The following is a 25,546-nucleotide window of genomic DNA, read 5'->3' as shown; positions in this document are numbered from 1 at the left end:
AAATATTAGAATAAGAAGATATTCTTTGTTAGTGTGATAGTATTTTTGGGTCTGATCTAAACGAAATTTGACATAAAGGACGTTTGGCATAAGGGACGTTCTGCATAAAGAAAATGTGATACATCGATGAATTCTTGTGTGCTGCCAAAAATGTTGCTTTGTGGTCGCTATTGCAAGGCATATGCCTGTTTTGTATGCATGGCTTAAGCCTTATTGATTTCACCGCCTCCAAGAAGATGGTCATTCGTAGCACCTTCTTTCAGCACAGCCATCTTTATCGTTACACCTGGAGATCACCAGTGTAAACGAAATCACGAATCAACCACTCTGATAGATGGAACTGCACTTCTTCAACACTATCGACGTCTGTTCGCAACCTAGCAAATACTATCATATCTATCATTTCATTATCCACTTTTGCTTAGATAATGCGATAACTGTTACAGGCACCCTATTATTTTATGCCTTGAACTCGAATTGTCAACCATATTGGTTTATTCAGTAGCTGTTCTGGCCGCTACTGAACATGGCCCAACAATCATTTTACACCGTAATGTTTGTAAACCTGAGTTCAAACTTTTACTAGGTAATTAATTTGATTTGCTTCAGATAGGAACCAATGAATCTCAAAAGCAAGTACATACGAAGTTTTTAAAATTAGTCAAAAACGTTATTAAGCTGTTGTGTGAACAGACCAACAATAATAACATCATCCGTATATTATACGAATTATGGTGCTTATTTCACTAAAATTATAAAATATTTATAGAAAGTTACTCGCAATAAATTGTCAGCTAAATAGTTGAAAACCTACATTCTAAGCGAACATAACGTTGATACTTTAATTTTTTATTATTGACATTTGAACATAAAGTAATTGTTCAGTCCATTGCACACTACACGGTAAAAAATCTGCACGCTGATATGAGGGGATTGGCACTTGAATTCGCACTACTTGCCTATCAATTCGGTACCATTTGAATATCATTTTGAAAGTAACATCCAATGCCTCTTCAATTTCAATGGAACATCGCTTCAATACGCTGTTGACAATATTTTGATTTGAAAACGAAAATAAAAAAAAAATAGTTGTCGTCCTGTTCGTCCCAAATCCAGATTTGATACTTGGACCTTGACCGTTATGATCTCTAGCCTTACCACTGCTCTACTTCACAACTGTTAGAAAGCTGTGAATCGAAGCGAAACACTTTCTACCATCTGTCAACTAGATTAACTTTCATGTCTAAAGCAGTCATTTCCAAATCAAGAACTTTTCACATCAGATCGTGTAGCTTTGTGCATTAGTGCAAATCGAAGTGATTTTCAGTTGTCTTCTTCGGTGGGTTTGTTTTGGTTCTTAGGTCAACAGTGACAGCATTGTGAATTCAAAGGATAAAGCATTTCTGATCATGTTGATTGATATGTTGAATAGTTAATGGATTTTTCCCTTGAATCGAGCGTGCAGAATTTTTAGCGTGTAGTTTTATAATATGATAGTGCTACTTTTCCCCGAAAGCCAGTTCCCCGAATGACCTGTTCCCCCGAAAAGAATATACATTAGATTCTTGTTCGAAATGATCACTTTGAGGCAAATGTTCGTGATCCTGTTGACTAGGTTGCTCAAAAAGTTAATCGATCACAATTTGACAAGATGAGGAGCACTAGAACTTGAAAGAACCGCCTATAAAATAAATAAGGGTGAGATTCGGGGAAATGGGTCATTCGGGGAAAAATGCCATTCGGGTAAACGGCATTCGGGGAAAAGAAGCACAACCATATAATATATCACGTGATGAAAACAAAATTTAAGCATATGCTTATTGCTTATTAATATTACTTTAAAAATGTGAATAATTCAACTGCACAGGAGCAAAACAAAACTAATTATCTAGATGTTCCGTCGTTGGGGGTGAGAATGGGTCAAAAAAGGATACTCAAAGATTGTTTGATAAATAGCATTTACAATTGAAGTCAGAATAACTTTTTATTTGGTATGTATACTCTTCTATGTGGTTATGATAGTTTAGCAAGAAAGTTTCACATTAAATGAATTGCTTACTAAACTATAAATGATTGAAAATTGACCCAATCTCACCCCTTAGAGGGGGTGAGAATGGGTCAAAGTATTCAAAATCGCCTATCCAAGAATATAAGTTAATTTTATTGATCATATCTAGTAAACCTACTTGAAATACGATGTAATCATTACGAATCAAGACTTAGGTAATTTTAAAAGATGGTTAATCCACCTAAAAGGGCTAATACATCCGAAAAAATGGTTGAAATTTGATTAAATAACGTTTGCATGTTGTATCGCCATTTTTACCCACCATAATCATCCTCATTTAAAGTTTCAACCTCCATGAGAGGAGGGGGATTGTAATGAGGGGGGGACGCATTGAAAGATTGATTAAAAAAATATATGTTTAGAATACTGTATAAGGCATGTTTAACCAAACCTTCCGTTATAAACCCTTATGTACATGATCTGTGGCCTCTATATCGTCAAAGCAAATCACTCCATCTCGAGATAGAGGGTCGATCAAATATTATGTTACACAACATTTCACATTATTAGACCCTCTCCCGCAATAAATTAATTTTGTTTGAGTTCTAGCATAACGATAGACTTAGATAGTGGCCTGTGATTGTGAGCGGTCGCAAATTTTCACCGCTGTCAAGTTTCTCTTGTGTGATTTTTTTCCAAATTTTGGAAAATTAGAACAGTTTTTGTGTGTGTTTGTGTTATGAAAAATGATGAAACCCGAAATTTATTTCTCGTATATCGGTCGCGTCGTCCAGAAAATACTATTCCGCAAGTGAACCTTCTGAATTTCTTGTATGGAGCCTAGGAGCTAAATTACCTGAGTGCAGTGCGGAACCAATTATCTGACGTCCATAGGATGGCCAATTACCACCGGATCCTTAGATGCTTTTCACCGTCGTGCGGTGCCCTTTGGAGCAACTTCCTAGGAGTCAGATAAGTGATCAGAAGTAGTAGTGTGTGAATAGGTGGACGAGGTGGCTATTTCGCTATTCTATCTGCAGGTAACGCAATTCAGCCTATAGCGCATTGCTTCGCTGCATTCAGCAAGCGCTTTGATACTGTACTGTGATGTGAGTTAAAAATAATTGGATATAAGTTTGCATGATGTTTTTTTGAGTTCTCAAATTTTGGCACATTTGCAATTCGCCGTTCTCTTTAATACTCAAATCTAGACTTAAATTATGTCGTTTCTTGCCGTTAATGCATCGCTAAGCTGGGTGAGCTTCGCTGCACAATTCATAGCATTCGGCATTGTGAACAGTTTCGAAGGGAATTTCTTGGCGAGCGCATCGGTCATCACGAAACAAAACATGGATAGGCTATTTTTCTTTTTTTTTTGCATGAAATTGTTTGATAAATATGATCTTCTAAATATAAATTCGTGTTTGGATAAATAGTTTTTTTTTTTATATTCATCGATTGCTTGCTGATGTTTGCCGGGACAGCTAGTTTTATATATTTATTCAATAATCATTGCTTGGTTCCAAAAATCGGGTTCACGTTGCAATCGTTGCTATAACCATCAGATTCCTCATAGGTTGTAGAAGAAATTAATTATGCAAAACATGATAAGAATTTTTTAAACTGTTATTTCCAATTTTTCTGATAGAATGGCAAATTCGTAGTAATTTCCGTACTAAAATTCGTATTTACTATATGGTTTTATTGTACATTCGGGGAAGGGATCATTGTACGTTTTTTCTCGTTTCAGAGAGCGAGTAATGGCGCTTAAGCCTAGGCTTTGAAGCCAGGACACATGGAGAAATGCCTGTGCCCCATCCCAGGAAGAGACGCCAACTATAACGGAGTGTGAATTAACCTTCTTAGCAACACCACTCCCAACGATTTTATGTTCAAACACAATTCCCCTAAAAATGAAACGGTTGGTACGGTTGTCCCCGTTTCTTCCTTCATTCAATTCAAAAAGGTTTGTCAATCATGTTATTCATAAGTGAATAATCTGATTGCCTTATTTTTTTGAATTATCTTCCAATCCATTAGTCTGCACAGTGGGCCTGGCCATTTTAATGTTTGTGTCATGTCTCTGACATGCTGCAAACATTAATGCTGACAAGAAAATATCAAAATAAATTTTGATATTTCCAGGATGCTTTTCAATACTGGCTGTGCAAGCACTAGAATAGAATAGAATAGAATAGTTCTAGCATAACGATAGACTTATTCTTCTTTCTTTAGTATTTTGTATGTATTTTATGAATGATCCTTCTATGACACTATTTTCGAAACAAAACCGTGCTTTTATGAAGATACGGTAAACATGGCACCATTCTAACGTCAAATGAGGACAGGATAACAACTTGAATTTTTAGTTAAGGTTATGTGCACTCGATAACTTACTTGACCCAATCTCACCCCCATTCTTAATGTTTAGACATGGGGTCGAAAATATTGAATTTTAAAATGAAAAAAGCAATGACAGCCCGCTTTTTTCATTGCATCAACCAGGTAATACCTACAGCTAACCACTTATAAGAAAATTTATGGTTAGGTACTTGTGTTAAACATTACGAAGGAGAAATTTTTTAAGAGTGATTTACTAGTAGTTTCATCATATAAGTTTAGCCACAAATTTATCAAAAAAACGATTAATTGCCAAACATTTTAATCTGCATCATGACGTGTACAAACATCTCCTCTTTGAAATAATATAAAGTTTTCAATATAAATTAGCGATAGTTGATAAGGGGCTGTCCATAAACCACGTGGTCATTTTTTTGGGACTTTTCAACCCCCAAGCCCCCCCCGCCCCGTGTGGTCATTTGTCCATACAAAAAAATTTATTTGTCCATACAAAATGGTCATTGGCCGAACCCCCCCTCCCCCCCCCCCCCTCATGACCACGTGGTTTATGGACAGCCCCTAAGCTATTTCAAATTTTATATTTCTCCGTTTTGACCCAATCTCACCCCCCAGACCCATTGTCACCCCCATCGACGGTTTATTGAAATTTAAAAAATTCCCGGGATCCCGGGATTTCCCTAAGATTATCTTCCAAATCCCGCGACAAGAAAAAGGGCCGGGAAATGGACACTCTCGATACGAGCAGTGAAGTGTTATTTCACTACTCAAATTCCTTTGATCCTAAACTAGCGAAGTTCAAATCATTCTGATCACTTGATTGTATAAGTCAAGCCTTTAAAAATCTGATTACAGCAACGATGGACGGTGTGCAAAACTGCGTAAGGGTTTCGGGTGAATTATCCAGTTCATTCGAATCTCGCCGGGACTGCGACAAGGTGACGGACTCTCATAGCTCTGGAAGGTGTGATGCGACGAGCCGGGCTCAACAGCCGGGGAACGATTTTCACAAAATCCGGTCAATTTGTGTGCCTAGTGGACGACATGGACATTATCGCCAGAACATTTGGAACGGTGGCAGAGCTGTACACCCGCCTGAAACGCCAAGCAGAAAAGGTCGGAATGGTGGTGAATGCCTCAAAAACAAAGTACATGCTGGTAGGCGGAACCGAGCACGACCGGATCCGTCTGGGTAGTAATGTTATGATAGACGGGGATACCTATGAGGTGGTGGATAACAACGTGAGTCATGAAATTCGGAGGCGCATAATCAGCGGAAGTACGGGTTCCAGAAGAAACTGCGGCCCAAAAAGATTCGCCCACGCACCAAATGTACCATGTACAAAACGCTTATAAGACCTGTGGTCCTCTACGGACACGAGACATGGACCATGCTCGAGGAGGACCTGCAAGCACTCGGAGTTTTCGAGCGACGCGTGCTAAGGACGATCTTCGGCTCCAGGAGAACGGTGTTTGGCGGAGAAGGATTAATCACGAACTCGCTGCACTTTACGGCGAACCCAGCATTAAGAAGATGGCACAAATGTCCCAAATGGAGGATAACGTGCCTCTGGAGCCGGCCTTCTGTACCGACTTTTCGAACCCTCTAAGCAGAGTATCCTCTTCGAATGAGTGTAATCAGTTTTGTACCTTTTAATTCCGCCCGATTTTGCTTTGGCTGTGCGATTAAAACGGTGATTACGGGCGGTATTTCCTTTCTTTTATACGAGCAATAAAGACGCGTCTGGTCGTATGCGAACTACACTCAATTATGTTTATTTATTTAAAAAAAATGACATTTGGCTATTCGGTTCATCTGAACCTCTTTTCAAAAGGGCGAACATCCTCCCCCGGCGTTCGTCCTCCAAGTTATCTAGTTGCTGTTCCGTTGGTAGCGGGCAAATCTTGGAAATGCTTCGCTTGATGACTCCTCCAGTGGTTCGAACTTCCGCAACTCTTACCAGTCCATCGTTTCCGGGAGTGAGATCAACGATTCGTCCCATAGCCCATTTTAGCGGCGGCAAATTATCCTCCTTGATAATGACCAACTGACCCTTGGCCAAATTCGGTGTCAAACGTCGATTCTTCATCCGTTGCTGCAGCGTGTTGAGATATTCCTTGGAGAACCGTTTCCAAAAAACTTGTTGACGTTGCTTAATGTCCTGATACATCGATAGGCGGTTTGTTGGAATGTTGCTGTAATCGGGTTCTGCTGGAGCGATCATGCTTTCACCTATAATGAAGTGTGCGGGGGTAAGAGGTAGCAAATCGTTCGGGTCATTCGAAATAGGCGTGAGTGGTCTGGAATTGAGGCAAGCTTCGATTTTGCATAGCAGGGTACTGTAGCCTTCATAGGTATACGCTGTATCTCCCATGGATCTCTGTATGTACAGCTTAACCTGTTTGACACATGCTTCCCAAATGCCCCCAAAATTTGGGGCACGTGGGGGAATAAAGTGCCATTGCACTCTGTGTTCATTCAAACGACGTTTGATAGAGTCCGCATTATCCGCCAGATTATTGTACAGCTGTTCCATCTCGTTTTTGGCCCCAATGAAATTAGTGCCATTGTCGCAATATATGTTTTGGCAGTTCCCACGACGACTCAGAAATCTATCCAATGCCATCAAGAAACCGTCTGTAGACAAACTGGTCACAATTTCCAGATGCACTGCTTTTACACTCATACAGACAAACACACAAATCCAGGCCTTCGTTATATTGTGTTTGCGTTGGAGAGGGTTCTTCAATTTTATTGGACCGCAAAAATCAATTCCCGTGTTGAGAAAAGCACGTGCCGGCGTTACACGGACGGATGGCATGCTTCCCATAAGCTGCTGGATTCCTCGTGGTTTGGCCTTGAAGCACGGCAAGCAGCTACGTACAGTATTATGCACTACACGTTGTCCACAAAGCGGCCAATATTTTCGACGAACTGCATACAGCAAAGCCTTTTCGGGTAGATGACCTTTTATGTGCTCGTTCATGACAATCATCCTTGTTAGTGGGTGGTGTTGTGGAAGGATGATGGGGTGTTTTTGGAACTGACTTAAGGAAGCGTTGTTCAACCTACCTCCAACCACAATTAGTCCATCATTTAACGTAGGGTTCAGCGTTGACAAACGGCTTCCGGAGGGTACCGGTTTTCCAGATCTCAGTAACCTTAATTCCGTTCCAAAGGTTTCAGTTTGACACAATTTAACGAGAGTTGCAAGAGCACCGTCCAATTCGTCAGCCGACAGTGACGACTGTTTGGATACCAACCGCTTTCTAGCACCGTTCACGAAGCGTAGACACCAACCAACTACGGACACTAAACGGGACAGGCTGGAAAATCTTCCGAAAAGTTCCGACGGTTCATCAAGAGCTGTGAGTGCACACACCCTTTCGTTGGATGATACGATGCTGGCAGTTATCTGGTACTGTCTCGGCCATTGATCCAACGGCTCTGTCAACCAGGTTGGACCATTCCACCATAACTGGTTTGATTGCAACTGATTTGGTTGACACCCTCTGGATAGTACGTCAGCTGGATTTTCTGTTCCACTTATGTGTTTCCACGATGCTACTGATGTTGTGTTTTGAATCTTGCTTACGCGATTTGCAACAAAGACGTTCCAACGATTGTCATCACTACAAATGCGAGCTAGATTGATTGCCGAATCAGTCCACAGTGAAACAGAGTCAAACACTATCTCCAATGCTTGCACAACCTTCACAGTCATTTCGGCTAGTAAAGCTACACCACACAATTCGAGCTCAACAGACGTTCTTTTTTTCAAATTCGTTCCTTTCTTTCCTGTAGGTGCGATTCTCGAACGAGCATACAGTATTTGTACACGGACTCCTCCATGCAGGTCTTCACTCCTCACGTATAGTACCGCGCCATATGCGATACCGGATGCATCACAAAATCCATGCAATTGAATGTTGCATGGAGAATTCAGTATGATGTGACGAGGAATCTGCAAAGCATTGACTGAAGAGAGCTCCGAGACGAATGCAATCCAAGGAGCTGCTATATCCGACGATACAATTTCATCCCAGTCATAACCGTCGGTCCATACACGTTGTAGAAAACGCTTAGCAGACGTTAGTATAGGAGATATGAATCCCAGAGGATCATACACGGATGCAATACACTGAAGCATGAGGCGTTTTGTTACCGATTCATCGATAAACTTGTCGTTACATATGTTGTACAAAATCGAATCACTCTCTGGATCCCAGTATATACCAAGGGTCTTCACAGCGCGTCGCTCATTTGGTGGTTCCCTGTCTGCTTCGTCGATTCCGCTTAATAGTTCATTCGAGTTGGATGACCATTTATGCAACTCAAACTTGGCGGCATCCAAGGTCTGTACTATTTCATCCTTTTTGCGAATCAAGCATTCCTCCGAGTTAGCTCCAGTTACCACATCGTCTACGTAGGTGTCATGAATGATGATTTCTCTGGCCAGCGGAAACTGTACTCCTTGAACATCAGCTAATTCCTTCAAACATCTGGTAGCCAGAAACGACGCAGACGCAGTTCCATAGGTGACGGTTTGTAGTCTGTACCACTTCAGTTCATCCATGGGAGATTCTCGCCACAAAACGATTTGCAGATTAGCGGAATTATGGTCGACAAGGATTTGTCGATACATTTTTTTAATGTCGGCAACAAAAACGTATCGATGCATTGTGAATCTAATCAAAATCGATTGGATATCGTTTTGAACATTGGGACCGATCAGAAGGATATCATTCAAAGATTTGCCGGTAGTAGTTTTGGCCGAGGCGTTGAAAACAACACGCAGTTTTGTTGAAGAACTCCATTTTCAACACGGCATGATGAGGGATAAAATAGGATGTAGCTGGAAGGCAGTGTTCGGGAATTTCTATCATGTGTCCCAATGTTTGATACTCACGCATAAAACTAATGTACATCGAACGCAGCAATTCATCCCGGCTAAGTCTAGCCTCCAGCTTTGAAAACATACTCATAGCGTAGCATTTAGAATCTCCCAAAACAGTCGGATTTTCCTTCAGCGGAAGCTGCACCATGAAACGCCCATCACTATTACGAACGGTGTTTTTCACGAAATGTGATTCGCATTCCAACTCTTCATCGTTTCTTGATGCAACACTACCATGTTCTTCGAGGTTCCATAGCATTTCCACGTTAGCGTCGTCATAGGTTTCCCGCTGTGTTTGTAGATGACAGAGTGGACCACTATGTTGCGGCGTTGAGTTGTTCATTTTTCCTGACACGACGAAGCCAAACTGGGTGTTTTGCAGCGCAGGTAGATTACGACGAACGATGGGCTCCCCAACAAGAATTTCGTGGAATACTTCGGCTCCAAGCAGAACGTCAATTCTGGCCGGCTTATAAAAGCTTGGATCCGCTACTGCTATTCCCGTCGGCAAGTCCAAATCGGAAGGATTGTATTTTCTCGCTGGTATGATTCCGGTTATTTCGTCGATGACCACAAATTCCAGTTGCACGGTGAAATCGTTGAATCTGGACTTGACCGTACCTTGGACACTCTGCGTAGCCACACAACTTGTGCCCCCGATACCGCGAATGGCCAATTGCTTGCCGTTTGACTGCAGTCGAAGTGTGCGGACCAGGTTACTGCTAATAAAACTCGTTTGAGATCCAGAATCGAGCATGGCACGGCACGGAATGTAATCTCCTTGGCGATCAGCAACCAAAACTACCGCTGTTGCTAGGAGGATTTGAGTTGCTGGAACCGACGGCAATCCACAAGAGTTCAAAACAACGGTATCATCTTGATGTTCAATGTGTAGCATGGTGTTATGTTTAGCACCACACTTTTGGCAGCAGCGAGCTTGACAAACATTAGCCATGTGATTTGACCTCATACAATTGAAGCACAAGCCAAGGATTCGCAACGTATCGATACGCTCTGATGGATGCTTTTCCGTGAACTTCGGGCACATGAATAACGGATGCGGCGTTGGGCATTCTAGCAGACAAGGTACCTGTGTGCTGGGATGAGCTAACATTGGCCGTGGTGTTGCTCGAATGGCTGGCTTCATTCCCGTACTGATGCTGAGCTGACTCAACCGGTTAACCTCACGAGCTTCCAGTGTTTGACAGCGCCTTTCCAAAAAACTGTTGAAGTTATTTAGTGAAGGCAGTTCTGTCGGATTTGTGTCATTTTCCCACTCTTTGTACGTGAAAGGGTCTAATTTTTGGGATAGCAGAATGACGATAATTTTGTCCCAAGCCTGCGTAGGAATACCAAGTTGGTTGATGACAGCCACATGTTTGTTGAGGTCCGTATGAAGTTTACGTAGATCCTTGCCGGATTCCTTCGAGAGAGTCGCTAGGTTGAATAGTCCTCTGACGTATTTCTCCATTAGAACTCTCTTATTTTGATACCGATTCCGCAGTAAGTCCCACGCAATGTTGTAGTTGCCCGATGTGGTTTCCAGCGTATTGACTATCTCCAAAGCCGGTCCTCTCAGTGACGATTTCAAATAATGGAACTTTTGAATTTCCGAAAGCCCACGGTTGTCATGTATCATAGCCGTGAACGAGTCACTGAACGGAAGCCACTGCATCACATCTCCGTCGAATACTGGTAACTGTATCGGCGGAAGTTTGAACACGTTAAGATCAGCTACCGCCGACGGGGCATCAGGCACTGATTGACTATCCTCTGACCTGCGAATCAAATCGACAATTCTTGCTTTCGTGGTAAACAGCATACTTTCAAACTGCTCAGCTTTCTCCTCTACATCCTGCATTTCTTCTTCTGTTTCGGCTTGGGCGATGATGGAATCTTGAACGGCATTGAATTTGCTGTAGATGCTCTGCAGGGTTTCCAATCTTATCTCCAGCTCCGACGTGGAAGTTTTTTCCGGGTTGAAGCGCTCCACGTAGGAATATATTCGTTGCATGCTGGACAGGATCAATCCTCGACTTTTCATATGCCGCATAGGATAAACAGAGCTGGCACCGAACGCTGTTTTTGGAGTATTGATCTCGTCCCTCGGCTGATTTTTCTCCCAAGTACGCGGCGGCGGCGGTGGCGGAGTTTTAACGACGGTGAATTGTTGTTTTGGCGGCGGCGCCTGACTTCGCGACGGCGAATTTGGTGTACGTCCGGCGGCAGACATACTCGAAACGGTAGACCATAACCTCAACTCGGTGTTGAAATTACGCACGGAAAACGATCAAAATTTCCACGAATTACGACAAACGACGGTAGGAAAGGCGGCTTTCCATTCCAGTAACTGTCCAATCCGGCCGATAAGACCAAAATGTGCGATTAAAACGGTGATTACGGGCGGTATTTCCTTTCTTTTATACGAGCAATAAAGACGCGTCTGGTCGTATGCGAACTACACTCAATTATGTTTATTTATTTAAAAAAAATGACATTTGGCTATTCGGTTCATCTGAACCTCTTTTCAAAAGGGCGAACATTGGCAGATACGCGTATTTCGACTACTACTTGTAATCTTCCTCAGTGTCAGTTATCCACTCAAGTGGATTACAAGTGGATACGTATAATCGTGGAAGTCGAAAATTATCTGATCGATCAAACTTTTTCTCACTCTGGCAAGCTACGAATGCGAGAACGTTAGCATAAGTCTAGAAAAAGCCAGTTTGAAAAATGAAAGACATTTCTCACTATGGTAAGCTAAGGTTCCGAAATGCGAGATCATTGGTCTAGAAAGGCATAAACACTATCACACACGATTGAGACGTATACATTTAATTATTCTCGCTCTCGAACCTGCCCTGACTGAGTAATATCAGTGTCCGAAAGTTAAGCGTTCCGCTTAGACTGTTGGTTGGCACACACGGAATACAATATCGTATCCCTTCGCACCGGTACCGTGAAACGCCATCCTGATCAGCGTCGATTAATCGTGCGACTGCATTCAGTAAGTATTTGGTCTGGTCCCACCGCAAGAGGAACATCACACGAATCGTGCTGCCAATTGGAAGATTGTGCTGACACCAACATTTGGTGGCTCCAAAGAGGAACGAATGCACGGCCTTCGCAATATCAGCACGATTGTTTAGAATTTCCAGAAACTGTCATCTAGCTAAGGCTAAGTATAAGATCAAATACAGTCAACTTTCATTCGTTGCACTAAACTCTTAGCTTAGTTGATGAAAAACTTTCACTAGCTGGGCTGAGTTTCCAGCTGTCAAAAAACAATAGATGTTATGTAGATCGAGGGTTACCAACCTCGAAGAAGCGTGCTTCACGTCAAAAAGTGACGTTTGACTTCGTTTTAACTCGGTTATAGCCATAACGAGCGACCAGTTAAAACGAAGCACACCTGAACGTAGCCCATCTAACGAAGGGCGGCTGTAAGTAACATATATTAAGATACTATTACAGATAACAGACGTTCATGCTGACATTCAACATGTGTGTAAACCCCTTCAACCGTCATTTCAATAAGGAATCCCAACTGGCAACCATTTAGAAATGACGCTACGATCATATTCATAACGCTTCAGCACAAATGACGAATAGAAATTACTGCACAAATGTCAGATAGAAATTACTGTAGCAATTCATTGTACAGCAATGAGCAACGTATTTGGTTTTTGACACAGGTTTTGAGTTAAGTTTTGTTCTAGGATAAACATCTGTTATCTGTGGTAATAACAATTTTATACAGCTAAACGCATTCGGTAATTTTTACCGAAATCTCAACCGCTGAGCGTTCGGTAATGGATTTTAACCGAAATTCTGTGGAAAAATGACAAATTTCGGTAAAATGTTATCATTTATCTGTCAAACTCTAACGAACTTTGGTAAAAGTTACTACCTTTACCGAATTTTTTCCTGTAAAACAAACTTAACGGATGAGATTTCGGTAAAACATTACCGAAGTCGGTGATATTTTCTAACTGTGTACAGCACAATATCACATCCGAAAAACATATGAAACATATTTTAAGACAATCGCACAAAAACGGAGCGTTTGCACGTTGGTGCAAGAAATGCACATTGAGAGGTATGTGTTCAAAATTTTAGGTAGGTACTGTATAAAACTCATTTGCGGACGTTCTACTACTTCATTGGTACAACGAAAGAATTGCAGCGATTAAATGGAATTATAGATTTAAAATAAATACGGTTAGGATGCTTCCAGGCTCAATTTGAGCATTTCATTGTTTCCATTGCATAGTTACAGTCGTGTTTCGGTACACCGATTATTGCCAATACAGACTTTACATTCAAATTTTATAACATGCTGGTTCAGACATAACGTGCACCACTGAATCATCCATGACTTTCCAAATAATGGAGCCGCATGGTGGTCCTCAAACAGCAATCAACCCATTATTGATTCTGCATTGGCAAATAATCCCCAGAGTATTATCCCACCCAAAGCGCGGTAATCGCATTACCAACCAATTACAACCATAATCATTACTCACCCTCAATCTCGTCCTGGTCGCAAACTTGAATGCCTTCGACAGCGTTCCCACGTTGATGTCACTCACGTCGATGCCGAGCTCTTCCGATTCGCAGTTGAGCATGAATTTGTCGGCGTCCGCCTTGCACGCGTTCTCCGCCAGCTGCTTGCACAAGCTTTTCAGATAGATAATTTTATCCTTCTCCTCGTCGCAGATGCTAAACGAGTGCAACCGGTCCTTGTTGTCGGCGGTGGCCCTGCAGTTGAGCGCGAAGGCGCGCGGGCTGTCCTGGATGTTGACCACCAGCCGGATCGAACTCAGGGGCATCAGTTTGACGTGCTTGTACGGTTTCGTCGTTTGGCACCGGGTCGAGTTGAGACCATTTGTACTGGGCGATTTGGTGTTGTTGAAGGCTCGTGACCGCTTCTTGCACACTTCCAGCGTGTCGCTAAACAGAAACAGCATGAGCGAGTCGCCCCGGCCACTGAGACTGTCGGTTAGCTCGGTGACCTCACAGCGTGACACAAAGTGCCGATGCGATGACACTAGATGGGGCTGTTAGGGAGAGAAATTGGGATTCAATTATATAGGTGTTTTCCTTTAGCTTTTTGCTGTTTGTCTGAATTGAAAAATTATAACTGTTAGGCGTTCTCAACAGTTGAGCATTTTGGACACTCACCGGACAATTATCAATGTCGTTGAAGATATCAAACATCGCAAGCTGACCTTCGGTTTTACGTTTGTCTTCATTGATGTAGGTCATCACTTCTTTGATTGCTTTCAGGGCATCGTCCAGTTTCTTGTGATCCGGATTGCTTTTGGCGGTGTGTTTCAAAATGTCTGTAACAATTGAGTTGTTTAGGGGCCGTTCATAAACCACGTAGACTTTTTGGGGGGAGGGGGGGGGGTCTGACCAAAGTCTACGCTCCATACAAATTTCAAAATTTTTGTATGGACAAAAGTCTACGAGGGGGGAGGGGGGGGGTCTGAGATGACCAAATTTTGGTCTACGTGGTTTATGAACAGACCCTTATACAACGACATAAAATGAATGAAAGACTAAACCACCTACCATTGAGTAACAAACTAATACTGGGTAACCGTTGCACCGGCCGAATCATCAGATCCTGCAACGTCTGCCGGCCGCATTCCGGCTTGGCCTGATTGATTTTGAGAAACGCATGGAACCTTGGGTTGGACGCGTCGCACTGTAGCAGTGTTTCTTTCATCTGTTCGAAAAAGTTCACGTACGGTGGATAGGCCTTGATCAGATCGTCCCGATAGTCGAGAATGATCTGCCCGATCAGGTGCTCCTCGGCCCATTTGTTGTGGATCTCCTTTAGCTGATTCAGCATATCCTTGTGGACGTCATGAATCGGTAGGAAATTGCTGAAGATCGACTTCAGCTCCGATTTGTTGAGCAGTGCGTTGTCCGGATCGTTCTCGGCCATCTCCTCCAGCGGTACTTTGAAGAGCTGATGGAAGATCGATAGGTAAACCCAGTATACAAATGACTCAACAAACGGATGAAACTTACATTAACGATCGTGTCCAAGATCCCAACGTAGTTCGACTCTGTGTGGAAAAAGTCCATGAAGTGATTGTGCCGCATCGATTGACTCTTGATCGGTTGATCGATCGAAGCGTCCGCCGCTTCGGTGATGACATTCTTCTTGCTTCCCTCGTGTTTATCCGGGCTGGTGGTGCAGTCGAGAAAACTACCCGACACGGACAGTAAACCAGCATCGGAAACCGAAGATCGTCGCTTTCCGGCACCCAAAGGAGTTCCTTCGCCGGCTGGCGTGCGATGGGATAGGCGTTTTCGTTTACGTTTGTTGAAACTGATCGGAAGCGAATCCCTTCGGTCTACCCCAGGGGTATTTGCTATACTATCTAGGTACTGTGAAAAGTGAGAAGATCGGTTAATAGTGAGAAGGTTAGGCGATTTTAAGGGTTGCTTACGTCTCCGAATAGGTAGTAACCTTCGTCGGCATATCCGTTCTGTATCGTGTACCAGAACCAATCGGCTTTGACGATGTGTGTTTTGGTATTTTTAGGTTCTGGTTTGGAGGTAACTACGTGCTCGTCAACAACCTAAAAATGAAAACGCAGAGCATAAATATGTAGGATTTTTTATGTCTTGGGTAATCCCGAAATACAATTACACATTCTAAAGCACAGTTATCTTCAAGATGCTACGCAGGAGTATGTCAAAAAAAAATGTATATCGACTCGAACATGCAGAGAAGGAAAGCATACAAACAAACTACTTTGTACCTAGTTGAAGTACATACTTTATTTTCTTAGAACTTGGTAAGGTACACCGGGGCAAGTTGAAACGGGTGGGGCAAGATGAAACAGCGGGTTAACTTGATGTTATCTAATGAGCATGAGCATAGATGACCGCACAATTCGTAGTTGCTACTCCGTGATTGACCAGAGCAATCGAAATTGCACAAGGAACCAATGAATAGGGCTTGGGACTAGCTTACTATTCTCAATGTACACAGGTCGAGAGCTCTCAACTTTAATAAGGTCAATAACGGCGCCGGCCACGTCCTTACGGTCATAGAGGATGGAAGGGAATGTTAGTAAGACAAACGTTGTTAAAAAGACCGCGAATCGCTGCATCTCCACGTTTGTCTCAGGAAGGAATTTTTTGTTAGTAGCGGGTTAACTTGATGTTATCTAATGATGATAAACCATTTGATTGCCATAACACATAGTTTTTGATTCAAACAAACTTTTAGCGAAGGGTAAATTTCCAAATTGTATTGAAATCTATTTCAAAACTTCGCGTTTCATCTTGCCCCACCCGTTTCAACTTGCCCCGGTGTACCTTACTTCAGATTCTGGTTGTTATTTCATTTTCATTTTCATTTTGCAGCATTTGGTGGGGCAATGTGAGCGCAAGTCAGTCCAAAGCCGATGATAAGGAGGGGTAATGGCTGAATAGTCTTTGCTGACCACATAAACGCCATGGGATAGGAAAAGGGTATTTTGGTATGGGATTAGGGTGTTGGTACAGACTTGACAATATCAATGCTATTCAGATGAAAAATAATTTTAAGGCTCAATAGTGAATAGCATACCTTCCAAAACCAAAAAACAATAATCCACAAAATACCAAGCAAGTCAAAGAAAGAAAAAGCGCCCGATTGTTTATTTTGTCAATTATAACAAACGGAAACTTCTACCCTCTCCGACTCGCCAGTCACCCCGGAAAAAATGTCCCTTCAGTTCTGGAAAATATATTATCCCCAATTAAGCCTTTAATCGAATTGTCCGCGTGGTCTTGTAGTACCCCTGCTAGATAAGAACCAGTCATTGCCATATATATTAAATGCTAGACATGACCTCATGGATAGCATTTGCATATGTAAAAGCTTTGCTGGTGTGACTTTCCTATTAGGCAATTCTCTCATCACATGTTTGTCTTCAAAACCTTGTCAAGCTTAGAAAATTGGAGTTAATAAACAATACATTACAAGGTTCGAATTCCCATAGAATGAGATCATTCATTCGCACTACAACACCATAGGAGATAATATCACATTGGCTGATAACAGTACGAATGCGAAAAATCTCCCTTTTCTCCCTATCCGCAACCCGGGGACGCGCCCTGTTGGATTTCGAAAGCCTCGGAGAATATTACAAACCTTCAATGGCATTCCCATACACTATCCCACATTGCCCATTCAGGGGTCTGACTGGGCCTATTACCCTCCCTCAGTTTGTAATATTCTCACCAACTTGGAATTATATTTTCCCGGCACATAAATGACTTCGACAAATGTTCGACATACTATGCAGCATTGATCAGTATAACAATATCAGATGACTTAAAGATCTGATTTTTACAGAATTGTTTGCCATTGATTATACATTCAGCTATTCCAATCATTACAGCAAAGCACATCGACTACATGCCTGAAATCAAAGCTTCCTGGAAGATATAATCCAAGCCCAGATTCTGGTTGTTATTAGAGTAATATCTTATAAACTGTTGCATTATATTTTCCCGTTTGTTTTTAGTTCAGCAATAATCTATGACGCAGTAGAGCAACGATTCAACTGCGCAATAATAAATATTCGCTACAGAATTGAATGAATGTTGAACTAAGTGGTTTTCTGCCCCTATTCGCATAAGAGTCCCATGTTTGCTGGGTTTCGTATCCATGTGAATAGGACTGTTGTGCGAATGTGGGCAGTTTTGAACCTTAACAATATCCAAAGAGCGTCTAGAGTAGATAGAATTCATTCGTTTCTAGTGTAGACGAGATTAAACACGAATTTCAAATATGTGTTCTTTTTTTAAAACACGATGGCCTAACCATTGTTTGCTGTATGTTTTTCGCCGATCAGGTAAATATCCTGATTGAGATTCAAATTGATTAAAATCGTTGCTGGAAAAACAGCTACTTTGTATGGCCAGTCAAACATTAAATTGTTCAGGTTCACACAATACTAAACTTGTGCTGAATATTGTATCTATTATGCTAAAGCCTACACAACTGTTTTACCCAATAACAAATATTACGTGAATGGATTAAAAATAATAGACCTAATCTATTTTTATCGAGTGGCAATACCGCACAATAAACAAGTACATTTTTACAAATACCGACCGCCATAGCCGCCGCAGCACTCGTTTACACGAGCCCTAATCAATAAACCTCAACGTGGTCAGCAAATTCCTCCTGCAGCGTGGACCACAATTCTCTGGCGCTGGCACGTTTATTGCGATATTGTTAAATTTGAATTGAAAACGCATCTCGCCACAGGATCCCATCATAAATACCAAATTGACATCACGTTCGTACGTCATTCCAGTTCAGTCTCCTCTTCGCTCTCCCAAGCATTTATTATTCGAATAAATTGACCAAAACCAAACGGATTAAAATGGTACTAACACACAGTGGGATCATTTTTCCCTACCAGCAGCGACACCCCTGCAGTAACAAATGGAGGATTCAATTCTCGCTGGAGCTGGACACAAGTGGATCAGCAAATAAAAAAAAGTAAAATGTAGGCACGAAGCACCACAGGATCCACTGCATCAATTTACGCACAACCGCGAGACGCGCGCGAAAAAGCATTAAACGAGTGAGAATCAATATTAATAATTAACTCTGGCTTTTCGCATGTTGATTGTTGTTAAATTAAAAAAAAAACTAACAATTATATCACACAATCATTCAGCAAACATTGGAGCACACAAGATATACACGTCAACGCCGACAACAAAATCGATGATACCATCGTCGGCAGCTGGTCTGTCGTTGATCAGCGAGTTTATCTATCGGGTAACTAGAAATACCTAAAAGAGGTCAAGCCCCTTGTACGTAGCACAAAGTTGGGGAAGACTCTGATAAAACTGTCGTCGAAATTTTTGGCTCAAAATTGAAAACCTATAGCTAAAAGTTCGGAGCAAATTTTCATTGAACAAGACCTAAGATAGACTACACCCACCAGAAGGTGGTTTAATCATTAGTATTTATTTATATTCAGTCCATTCAAAAATGTTATATCACTATGCGCGGAGGCAACAAGTAAATCGCTGATGAGGAATTATTTTTGTTCAATCACAGCCGCGCACATGATGTGCAAAGTATGTAGGCATGGAGAAAAAAGTTCACTGGAAGCGGTACAGTGACAAGAGAATGCGTCAGGAAAAAAAATAACTCACAATCAATCGCTCTATGTAGGCGGCGATGTTTTGTCATCCGATGGTAGAGTTATATGGGAAAATATAGGAGGATGATAAAAACAAACAAATAGGAAAAATTATGATGAACAACACGCGTTCGATGTTAGCAAGCAAGGAAATACATTTTTTGTTGGAAATGAAAAGGTTGTCAACAAACTAAAATCCATTGTAACTCTAAATTCGTTTTTCAGTTGAATTTCGCGTTCGCATGAACAATCTCAAAATTGCAGGTTTCTTTAATTTGGTAGATTTTTATAAATCTATAAATCTTAATCCATGTGCTCTACATCCATGTCATTCGACCGTGATAGGTCTACCGAGAATCAACCAGTTGAAAGCAGTGCTGAAATTGTCATTCCGACATATCTAGATTCAATCACTTGCAGCCTAGCCTGCAGCTCATTCAGAAGCTTAACCTAAAAATATGGTTTATGAAAAACTTCTGTGGCTAGACCAGTTCTTCAAGAAAGTCACCAGAAAAACCGCTCTAACACCAATATTTAAGGAAAATGCCATCGACTAGCTTCGAAGAATGCCTATTAATGTTTATCATGAATATCAATTGGCATTGTTCGAACATAGTCGATGACATTGACCTTAAATATTATAGTTTGAGCGATTTTCCCATGGTATCGTAAAGTCATCGGTAGGCAGTGTCCAAAGCTCACGACAATTCAAACCCAATTTCTCTTCCACTTTGACTCACATGTGCACAACAGACATGTGTGAGTGATGTTCATCTAATCGTATCCGAAGCAGATTTGTGTGATAGTGGAATCGAGTTCAGTTCTACGCCCTCAGGGGACGGAGATTTTCAAGTTGCTCCGTAGCTTGGAGGAAAGAAGCACCTGTCTAGCGAATTGGGAGTCGAGGATCCGATTCCCAACGGAGCACGTGAATTTCTTTAAGCAATTCAAATCTCATTTTGGTTAGGGAGGTCTAATAAAACCCGGAGCCTGTGGAGTACCACGACATCCTCCGCAGTAGTTTGCCCTAACTGCGTTAACCGACAAAATAGCGCGATGGACCTTGTGTTTCTCCTAGACAATCAGCTGCCCTTCTTAAGTTTCAAACTTGAAGCTGAATGAAGGCGAGATGAAGATGTGTTTCTCCTATATGGTCTCACATTATGCGATTTACACAGTGTATTCTGTGTTTCCTCGCCTTTGGCGTTTTCCAATCGATACCGATCTGGTTGCATTGCTGCTGTTCTTTTTTGTGCTGTGATTGTAAAGAATTGAAAATTGCCTAATTTGGTTAGTGGCTACGATAAGGATAGCTCAGATCAATATTCAGCATAATAGAACAGCAACGATCAATCTTCGCACATTAATGCAAAATGGTACAACTCTTACAGTGACCTTAAACCTTAGAAATTCTTCTTTCATAAGGGGAATTTCTATCTAGGAAACCTTATGAATCCGGTGTTTGCTACTTTCCGTAAAAATGAAATGACAAACTCACGGCAAACTCGAGCTGAGTGCTTGTCGATAAGGCAATCGCTGCTACACTCGTCTCTGAATTAACCACCAGAGATGCTGTCACAATTGATGTATCTGTTGAAAACCTCATCAGGAAGTATGCCTGTTGTTCGATTTGTTTATCGCATGATGATTCATCCTCTACGGATGATTGGGCTGCTACCTGTTGGGCCGAATTTGTGTTCAAAATTGCAATATCTCAACTGGTTTCCGAGATATTTGAAAAAAATGTTATGTTTTAATATCCAACCCAAAAAATACCGAAATACGACATTTTTTTTAAATATCTCAGAAACCAGTTGAGATATTGCAATTTTGAGCACAAATTTGGCCCAATTGCGTTCTAGAATCACCGATTTAGTCTAGAAATGTTTTGTTTTAAAATTAAATTTGAAATGTTTTTTGCAGGTTTGTTCTAGCAAAAATTTCACTTAAACCCTTTGCGCCACCCCTAAATATCAACCGAAATCGCTCATTTTCGTACAGCTCACTTATTTCGACTAGTAGATCACGTTCCACTTGGGAAATCATATCCCGGAGAGATTTTTTAAAATTAGCCCCACCCTAACCATCCATTGACAGTGATTTAGATGCTGCCGTTGAAACTACAACGGCCTTCATCATGGAAGCTTTTGAAGAAGCTTGCCCTCTGCGGTCTGTGAAGACCACAAAAGGAACCCCTTGGTGGAACTCTGATCTGGCGAAACTCAGGAAACAATGTAGAAAGAGTTGGAACAGACGACGTTCGGCTGGATCGGAGGCTTTCAGGTCGGCTCGCAAGGCCTACCAGAAAGCTCTTCGGTCTGCTGAACTTTGTACAAATGTTTCCAGTTTGAGTGAAGTCAGTCGGTTAAATAAAATCCTTGCGAAATCTAAGGATTTCCGAGTGAACGCACTTCGTTTGCCAAATGGCGATCTGACTTCCTCTGATGAGGAAGTTCTGGAATGCTTATTCAGCACACACTTCCCTGGATGTGTGGATATTACATCTTCGGATGAACATGATAAACAGGGCCCATATAGCCGAGGCGATAAACGCACGGGTATTCAGCATGATAATGCTGAGGGTGACGGGTTCGATTCCCGGTCGGTCCAGGATCTTTTCGTAAAGGACATTTCCTTGACTTCCTTGGGCATAGAGTATCTTCGTGCCTGCCACACGATATACGCATGCAAAATGGTCATTGTCAGAGGAAGCTCTCAGTTAATAACTGTGGAAGTTCTCATAGAAAGCTGAGAAGCAGGCTTTGTCCTAATGAGGACGTTACGCCAAGAAGAGAGAGAGAGAGATGAACATGATGTCGGAGTATTGTAACTATAGAATCGATTGAGTGGGCACTTAATAGCTTTGCTCCTTTCAAATCTCCTGGGGCAGATGGGATTTATCCTATTTTGCTTCAGAAGGGATTTGATCATTATTTGATCATGTTTTGAAAAAAAAATACTTGTTTGCAGTTTTGCTACAGGGTATATTCCCAAATCCTGGCGGGATATTGCTGTGAAGTTTATTCCGAAAGTGCCCTGGCCATGTTCGCAGGGGTTGACGGTATTAAAGTGAAGGAGTTTCATTTTGATTATTGTAATGTAGTGTTCTTTAGTGAAACATATCACCTTTTTAACACTTTAATGCGCCTCCAACGGTTCATCACGAACCGGCTGCTGCAGATGGAGTATGGCTGATCATATGCATCAGACATGCTCGATAAACAGGAGGAACCGCCGGGGCTCAGTAGAGTCTATTCCCAAGCAATAGTTCCAAGTCGGTTGGATTTGAGAAGGTTTTGATGATCGTTACAAATCCTAATAAAAGTATTATAGGATTCGTGACAGGTTTTGGAACCTTTTACAGCCATCTGACTTCAAAATGTTGTTTGGGCTCTATTTCCCACGTTTCTCGGTTGATTTTTATTACATAGTAATTTATTAATGTCATAGTCGCTTTTTCGAATTTTTACAATGTTAGTTGGTCATATTTTCTTTAAATAAAGCAATAAAAATCGACCGAAGAATCAACAGTGGGAAGGAGATTTGCAGCACTTAATTGTGCTGATAGATTCAAAGCTAACGTGCGAACACTTAAACGCATTGTTGACGTCAATGCGTTCGACGTGACATTTTGGGCAAAAACTGACTGCTTTATATTAACTGAACAACGTTACTTGTGTATGACTAGGTTGACATTTCTAGGCTACGCTTGAGAAAATGACATGGTTCATCTAGGTAGGACCGATAGGACAATTGAACGAATTTGAATATTTTTAATAGTATTTGTAGCAGGATGAAAGTTGACATGAAATCTTTATTATTTTAAAATTTTATTGCAATCAACTGACCAACTTGGCGTATTTTTGATTGTCTCTAAGATGTTCAGAAGTTCAGTGACATGTTTCTGTGGATTTTGGACCGATGACATAAGGACACAAGAGATGAACACAAGTAGAAAACGATTAGCCAAATCAAGAAAACAATTTGACACAGGATCGACTATATTTTAACATACAGGGTTCGATTGATTCGATGAAAAAATAAACAACATACGACAACTGACTTAACGAGGAGAAAAACATATTTAACCATACCACAAAATTAAACAAGGAGACAAACACAAACCGTGTGACCATAACACTACATAGGCAAATCCTGACTGACTGACCAATTGAAAACTTTCCAATCTTCTACCGTAACTTTCTGAGTCAGTTGCAACAGTGTCTTAATGGATATCATTTTCCGCGTACGGCTGGCAAACTGCTTCTGAAAGATTACGTACTCTTTTCTATCTTCGGGTCTAGTGTATAGGTTTCAACTCTATTCAGAGTGCAGCTAGAAACCTAGCAAAAAAAAAAAAAAAGTTTATTCCGAAAGTGGGTCGTGCGTCGTATGAAGAAGCAAAGAGTTTCAGACCTATCAGTTTGACCTCTTTTCTTCTCAAATGCTTAGAACGCATTGTGGATCATCACATCCGTGATGTTCATCTGGCTAACGTGCCTCTGAACCAACATGCCTACCAATCTGGTAAGTCCACTGTGACTCTTTTACACAAGGTTGTTTACGATATCGAGAAAGCATTCGTTCTAAAGCAATCTTGTTTGGATGTTTTCTTAGATATCGAGGGTGACTTTCGATGCCATATTGGAAGCCGCACGGAGTCATGGACCATGGTATATCTCCAATGATTTCCAATTGGATTCATCAAATGCTCAAAAACCGATATCTCTTCTCGACATTGCGTCTAGCAGGGATTACACTCAGCCAAATAACCTTAAGATTTCCATAAGGCCCAACTTATGAAACGGCATTTAAATAATCATAATGATTTGGATGAATTTCATAAGGTCACTCTATGACGTAAAATCGTCTCACAACTTGGCTTTTATTCATGTTTAGCAACATGGTATTCTCAAGCGTCGGTAGCCGTGAGGATAAAACACGGGCTCGGTGATCTCGACGTTCATGGTTCGAATCCAGTCTGCATCATTATAAGATTTTTTTGTTCTTTTCATAAGTCTATCTTATGAAATTTGTCATAGTAAGCACGATCAATTTTCATAAGGTATTCTTATGTCATCCATAAGAATGAGTTATAGCAAATTTTCATAAGGTATTTCGATGAATTTCGCTAGTTTTTTCGCTGAGTGTAGGAAATTGAGTGTTTATGGATGCCCCCAAGGGGGAGTCTTGTCACCGCTTTTGTGGAATCTCGTAGCAGATACGCTATTGAGGCAACTCAATAATAGCGGTTTTCCTACTTATGGTTTTGCCGACGACTACCTAACATTGTTAGTCAGTATGTGCATCAGCACCCTTTTCGACCTGATGCAAAGCCCCTTCAGGTAATTGATAGGTGGTGTCGCCAATATGGCCTTTCGGTAATTCCGAGTAAAACATTAATTGTTCTTTTTACGGAAAGGCGAAACCGTAATGGCGTTCGACCTTTGCGTCTCTTCGATTCCGAAATCGATGTGACTGAACAGGTAAAGTACGTTGGAGTTATTCCTGATTCCAAGCATTCCTGTACACCCCACATTGAGTTCAGAATCAAGAAAGCTTGTATGGCCTTCGGACGATGCCGGCGAACCTTTGGTACAACTTGGGGTCTAAAACCCAAGTATATCAAATGGATCTACACAACTGTTGTTCGGCCAATATTGGCTTATGGATATCTTGTGTGGTGGCAAAAGGGCGAAATGAGAACGGTCCAATCCAGTGGCGTAGCCAGAAATTTGCTCTGGGAGGGGTTTTTGACGATCAATGATACATTTTTCGTTATTCGATCATCACACTGCGTAAACAGCAATGTACAATAAAAGCATATATATTAAATTTCAGTAAAAGTGTCAAAGTAGCGGCGCAGCCAAAAATTTTTTTCACCAAAAAGTATTTTATACTGAAAATTTGTTCCACAAATTTTGGCTCTGGGGGGGGTTTTAACCTTAAATCCCCCCCCCCCCCCCCCCGTGGCTACGCCAGTGGTCCAATCAAAGTTAGGCCATCTCCAAAGGATGTGCTTAATGGCGATGTCAGGAGCGTTCTCTTCAACTCCCACGGCAGCGCTCGAAGTTCTCTTTGACGTTGCTCCATTACACATT

General features: G+C 41.6%; 1 protein-coding gene and 1 long non-coding RNA gene across 5 annotated transcripts in view; one reads left to right on the top strand and one right to left on the bottom strand.

Annotated features, from left to right (window-relative positions):
* The window catches only part of LOC109404753 (protein ECT2), a 151,926-nt gene that overhangs the window by 1,991 nt on the left and 124,389 nt on the right, over positions 1-25,546 (bottom strand). For all 4 annotated transcript variants that reach the window (XM_029870296.2, XM_029870295.2, XM_029870298.2 and 1 more), the window contains 5 exons: positions 15,732-15,863; positions 15,307-15,669; positions 14,842-15,244; positions 14,449-14,609; positions 13,791-14,324 (listed from right to left, as the gene is read on the bottom strand). In XM_029870296.2, coding sequence (XP_029726156.1) covers positions 13,791-14,324; positions 14,449-14,609; positions 14,842-15,244; positions 15,307-15,669; positions 15,732-15,863 — 1,593 coding nt within the window. The remainder of the gene's footprint in view (positions 1-13,790; positions 14,325-14,448; positions 14,610-14,841; positions 15,245-15,306; positions 15,670-15,731; positions 15,864-25,546) is intronic.
* LOC134288739 (uncharacterized) overlaps positions 1-25,546 on the top strand; it is a 110,822-nt gene that overhangs the window by 24,496 nt on the left and 60,780 nt on the right. The window lies entirely within an intron of this gene.

The sequence above is a fragment of the Aedes albopictus genome, chromosome 2, assembly GCF_035046485.1.
Source record: "Aedes albopictus strain Foshan chromosome 2, AalbF5, whole genome shotgun sequence".
Classification (NCBI taxonomy): Eukaryota; Metazoa; Arthropoda; class Insecta; order Diptera; family Culicidae; genus Aedes; species Aedes albopictus.
The sequence above is the reverse complement of the archived record's forward strand: the minus strand, read 5'-3'. Positions and strand labels throughout refer to the sequence as shown.